Here is a 5,690-nt window from a genome sequence, read left to right as displayed (position 1 = left end):
GGCGGGGTCGACGAGGCCCCGCCCCCGGAGCCCCTGAGAGTCCTGGGGGTGCTTACCTACCCTTTTCCTGGTAGTCGGGGACGCACCTTGCTGCCAGGGCCAGGGCTGCCCCAGGAACCCCTGGTTTCGCGCTAAGCTGGTGCAACACCGGGCAAACGGAAAGAAACCGGGTGTCTTGGAGGGAGATGTTGGAAATCTCACGTGCACCCCTCCCCCATTGGTGTGTCTGGGATCCCGAAATGACAGGTTGTAGAGGGGAGGCCCTGTGAGGGCTCATCCGCTGTGTCCGTAGCCTTTGAGGCGGGAGGAAGGTGTTTGGACCTTTGTTTACCAGTTTACCAGGGAGGAAATAGGTTGGGAGGCGGATGCTTGCTTTTGGGTGGATGAGAACATCCTATTTCCTTTGGGTGGATAAGGCCCCAGCCCCTGAGCTGGGTCTATCAGCAATTCAGAAGCAATCGTCGCTTTGCATATCTTGAACTGATTGAATTATTATTACAGGGGAAAGATCCTAAAGATTTTTTTTTTAATCCTCACCCAAGAATATGTTTCTGTTGATCTTAGAGAGAGAGGAAGGGAGAGAGAAAGAGAGAGAGAGAAACATCGATGTGAAAGATGGATCGGTTGCCTCCTGTACGTTCTGGACCAGGGATCGAATCCGAAACCTAGATAAGTGCCCTGACCCGGAATCGAACCCCCAACCTTTTGGTGTACTGGACTTCGCTCCAGTCAACTGAGCCACTCGGCCAGGGCAATCCTAAAGCTCTTTAACCCTTATTAGAAGTGACAGCTCTTTGTTGAATCAGCTGGACAGTGGAAAACCCTACAACTGGTCCTTCAAGGGTAGTTTGTACTAAGTTCATTGTTTTTCCAGATTACCTCAAACTAGCCTTTTTTGGTCTAAAGGAAGTCCCCCAATAGTGTATATTCCTTTTGAAAAAGAAAAAACCATGGCTGTGCAATTCAGATGTGCATACCCCAAGCAGTAGAGTCTCTCTCTCGTGTAACAAGGTAAGTGCGAACCTTGGAGAGCTAAAGCAGTTACAAAATGCCAAGGGCTACTACCTCTTGCAGCAGATGTTAGTATCCGACGCCAACATTTCATTCCCGTCTTTACAATTTCTGTTGTTTTCCTTTACACTTGAACACGAAGTAAGCCTCATGATGTCCACACTGAGGCTCTCAGGACACCCTATGGTTCCTGGCTTATCTAAGTTGTATTGAATTATGACACCAATGTTGTCAGCATCAGAACATAGTGTTATCATTTTCCACCAATTTTTATAAGACGAAAAGGGCAGGATGCAATAAATTTTTCACGTTCTCACATAAATGCTGCTCTTCAAAGATCGCGGTGCTGGGGAAATTGAGCCAGTAAGTGCAGGATACAAAAGGCAGTTGAAGAGTTTCCGTATGTGGTAATGGGCAGGTTGTTTAAAGAAACCTTTACCCGATCTCCTGGGCAGGGAAAGCAGTCAGTTGGGTGGTACTTTTGAAAAGCAAGCTTTCATTTATTAGGTGGAGCAGATTGAGAAGAAGTTTGCAGCCAGGTGGGAGGAACGGCAGGTCCCAGCTCTGCTCTGCCTCCGTGTCACTCTTCTCGTGTATAATTAGATGCTTAGACTAGATCAGTGATGGCGAACCTTTTGAGCTCAGCGTGTCAGCATTTTGAAAAACCCTAACTTAACTCTGGTGCCGTGTCACATATAGAAATTTTTTGATATTTGCAACCATAGTAAAACAAAGACTTATATTTTTGATATTTATTTTATATATTTAAATGCCATTTAACAAAGAAAAATCAACCAAAAAAATGAGTTCGCGTGTCACCTCTGACACGCGTGTCATAGGTTCGCCATCACTGGGCTAGATGACCTCTGAGATCTTTTCTATAATACATTTTAGTTTCTGGAAAGTTAACGGCAGTCTTCTCTTTCAGCCCTGTTGCGTGAGAACATTGTCCTGAGACCGAGTCGGTAGACACCCAGAAGGAAGAAGGGAGAGGCAGTTGGCTTTCTGGGGCCTGGCTGCACAATCGTTGGACCTTTGGGGTCTGGGGAAGGTTCAAGATCAGAATGCTATTCTTTGATATTCTGTAGCTCCTGCGACGGCATTGGGTGGATGGCCCCCAGACCCCTCTCCCTTGGGAAACAGGCACCGTATTCAGAGAGGTGGGCTGGCCACGCCTCATTTGTGAAGGGGCCTGGGAGCAGCATCTGCAGTTGTAGTGAGAAGGTGCCACTGTTCTGCCCTCTGCCGGCAGCTGTACCCACCAAGTTAGAGTCACGGACCTGAGAGGCCTCTAGGAAATTCCCAAGTCTATGTTTTCATTTTACATTTGGGAGACCAGGTCCAGAGCAGACAAAAATTGGTTCAGGAAAACCCCCGAAAGGCAGGCCCTGCCCTCTGTTCTGAAGGGGCCTTAGGGCGGGTCTAGGAGTCCTGGAACTCTGCAGGACCTGCCAGGTGGCAGTGGGGGCTGTTACCATCAATGTCTTTTCAAAACCTAATGGCAACTACGTTTACTCTGGGATGGTAAGACACTCAAGCCAGATAATGTGTAGGGGTCCGTGCCTACTGTGTGGCACACGAGTGACGTGTGGTTACCGACTCATGCTGTTCAGCTCTGGTTGTCAATCATAGAAATACTTGATTCATGAAAAATGGAGAAACATTTTTATTTAATAAATGTACTGTGATGGGTAGGTAAATGGGAAAATAGTAGATGTGGTCCTTTGTGGGGTACAGAGTTGCTGAGCATTTGACAGATAAGTAAGTTGTCCCAGAAAGGGACTGTGACTCCTCGTCAGGTGGAGCCAGCACCTGGCACTCACTCCACTGGCCATCTCTTGCCCTGTGATTCAAGTGATCATTTTGGAAAAGTCAGTGACACGTTGAGGTTTCTTTATAAAAACTTTAGGCCTAGATTTTTTCCTTTATCAAGGAAGTCATACTTTGAGTATTTGGTACAAGCCATCTGAAGCTATTGTTTGGGAAAGTAATGATTTACATAGCACTCTGGTGATTGCCGATAAGTGCTTTTTAAACTCTTCGGAAAATTCCTTTGGCATCCCTGGTTTGAGTTTTGTTTCTAAACAAAGCAACAGGGGTCATGGGGGAAATTATCCGGCATCTGTCTAAAATTAAGAGACCTTTTTGGTGTTTATTACATCATAAAAATATCAAAGTCTGGTTTTAAAGATAAAAGAAAGTCAAAGAGGCCTTACATTTCTGGAAAGTGCCAGAGCGCCTGAGTCCAAAATCAAAATCATTGCAAGCTTCTCCGTGAGCTCTGGGGGCTTCTTGGTGAGCACGGGGGGCCTGCCTCACGAGCTTCGGTCCTGTCGTCAGGATGCAGATGTTACGGTCCCCGCCTGGAGGGGGCCAGATGTGGGCCAGATGTGCACTGCTGTTGAACCCTTGTTGTCAGCAGGATGTGTGTTTATTGCTGCCGAAAGCCTGGTGCCTGGTGGCCAACTCAGGCCTGTTTGTCCATCACTTGACCCAGCGGAGCCTCTGCGCCAGGATCCTCCCCTCTGTGTGGAGACGTGACCCTCATAATGAGCCTTCTTGCTTTACTCATAGGTGGGAAACTACCTCCGTATGTTCCGAGGTTCTCTGTACAAGAGATATCCCTCACTCTGGAGGCGACTAGCCACTGTGGAAGAGAGGAAGAAAATAGTTGCATCGTCACATGGTAAAAAAACAAAACCTAACACTAAGGGTGCGTCTTCACGAGGGTTTGTAAACCTGTTTCAAAACCACTCGCTTATGTCATGAAGATAAAACGTTTTCACTCCAGAGTGTCTTCACTGCAGCCCTGACCTTAGCGTGGCAAGGAGCATCCTAGGGGCAGGGCACACGTGCAGCTCAGGCAAGAAAGTGGCTCCAGGGAGCCGGTGGCGGTCCTTTACCAGGTATTCTTAACGGGACCAGAGGGTGTATTAGGGGGGTCGGGCGGAACAATAGCGGGTGCTGTGAAGACATGTTGGTCTCAAAACGTTTTAGGAATGCTGTGATGCTCTGCCATCTGCCGTGGCGTCTCGCCATCGCCATCCTTCATGCAGCCCGAGCGGCGGGTGGCGGCCCCAGCTCCCACTCCCCTCTGGGGCTTTCACCGCTTCGCTTCTTAGAGCACATCCATCCCATAGCATTTCATTCTGGCAGCCAGTGTGCTAGAGCTCATGTGCATGTCCCTGCTCGTTGTGCCTGAGGTGTGCCTGGGGCTGGCTAGGTGAGCCGCCCGACTCTAGTGACGGTAGAGGCACTAGCATGCTTCAGCCGTGGCAGCTCTGTGCAGGGCGAAAGGATGCTCTTCAGATCTACCAGGAAAGTCTCATGGTCCATTTGTTCAGCACAATGTTCAGCAGATGGGGAAAGTGCTTCCCACTTGGCAATGGCCCCTTGTAGAGAGCTGCTTGTGCGTGTGCGTGTGTGCGTGCGTGTGTATGTGTGTGTGTGTGAGAGAGAGAGTGAAAGCACGCTTTGCAGTCTGTCCTGTTTGGTTGTGTCTATAGGTGCTGCTGTGGTCTTGTCCACTGTGGACAAAGTAGTGGTTCTTTTAATGCAGGAGCCGGAGCTTTTTTTTAATCTGCTGCTATAACATTTCCACTCACTTTAAAAAGCCTCCTTTTGGTCCTCCCTCCGCCCCGGGTGGAGTACCAGTCACTAACGCAGTGAGTCCCAGCTTGCTTTCCCCTCCGCAAATCTCAAAGGAAGTCTCGGCGACCCTCCCGCCTTGTGCTTTGGAAACACTCCCCCATAACTGCTTCGTTTCTCCAGGAGAAGCCAGGCTGGACCCGCAGGCAGGTAGTAGCTCTTGACTCGAGTTTCCCAGAAGAGCTATGAGTCAAGGTGCCTAGAATCTGTCCCGCTTCCCAGACTATTGACTGGCCCAGGGCCAGGAGTTCCTGTTCGGTGTGAAGCAGCTCTTTCCAACTCTCTGGGCTCTTGTTTTAAAAGAAAAGTCTTTTTCATCTTTCATTCCATCTCTCCACTTTGCTTCGTGTTGTGACTGCCGTGGTGTCAGACCTCTTCCCACTGGTGTTATACTCTGGAGCCTTCTTCTCTCCTGAGAGCCCCTGCTGGCTGTGCTGCGCTGCACCTGCCGCCGCTGCCCTGTGCACTTCCTCTGTGCCCGGAGCGAGTGCTCCTGGGACCAGTATGTCCAAAGAAATCCTCAGAGTGTGTATCCAGTAGGACCTCTAAGTAAAGCACTCAGTCCAGACTGCCCTTTTGGAAGAGGCCGCATTCAGCAGTAGTGAGGTTGACACCTGCTTTTCTCACCTCCTGCATGTGAGGATCTTGATGTGCTGCATCTACTGGCTACTGCTGGTCGCTGCCCCCCCAGCAGGGTGACCACAGCTGTGTCTCTGGTTACAGATCATGGATACACAACCCTGGCCACCAGCGTGACTCTGTTAAAAGCCTCAGAGGTAGAAGAGATTCTGGACGGCAATGACGAGAAGTACAAGGCCGTGTCCATCAGCACGGAGCCCCCCACCTACCTCAGGTAACAACCCCCTGGCCAGGCATGCTCGTGCGACACCTGCGGGCATTTTTCTCATACTCTAGAACTGGTTGGCGTTAAGTCAAACCAAAATTCTTTCTTTCTTTCTCTCTTCCTTCCTTCCTTCCTTCCTTCCTTCCTTCCTTCCTTCCTTCCTTCCTTCCTTCCTTCCTTCCTTCCT

General features: G+C 49.5%; 1 protein-coding gene across 2 annotated transcripts in view; it reads left to right on the top strand.

Annotated features, from left to right (window-relative positions):
* Window positions 1–3,555: 3,555 nt before the first annotated feature.
* Window positions 3,556–5,690, top strand: part of SMARCB1 (SWI/SNF related, matrix associated, actin dependent regulator of chromatin, subfamily b, member 1) — a 22,154-nt gene continuing 20,019 nt past the window's right edge. Inside the window, exons 1-2 of one of the 2 annotated variants that reach the window (XM_014547091.1) lie at window positions 3,556–3,724; window positions 5,383–5,512. In XM_014547091.1, the coding sequence (XP_014402577.1) occupies window positions 3,604–3,724; window positions 5,383–5,512 (251 nt within the window). In that variant the 5' untranslated portion in view covers window positions 3,556–3,603. The remainder of the gene's footprint in view (window positions 3,725–5,382; window positions 5,513–5,690) is intronic. The other variant, XM_005875486.2, reaches the window with a different exon arrangement.

This window comes from Myotis brandtii, unplaced genomic scaffold, assembly GCF_000412655.1.
Source record: "Myotis brandtii unplaced genomic scaffold, ASM41265v1 scaffold463, whole genome shotgun sequence".
Lineage (NCBI taxonomy): Eukaryota > Metazoa > Chordata > Mammalia > Chiroptera > Vespertilionidae > Myotis > Myotis brandtii.
Note: the sequence above shows the minus strand (reverse complement) of the source record. Positions and strands in the feature narration are given on the sequence as shown.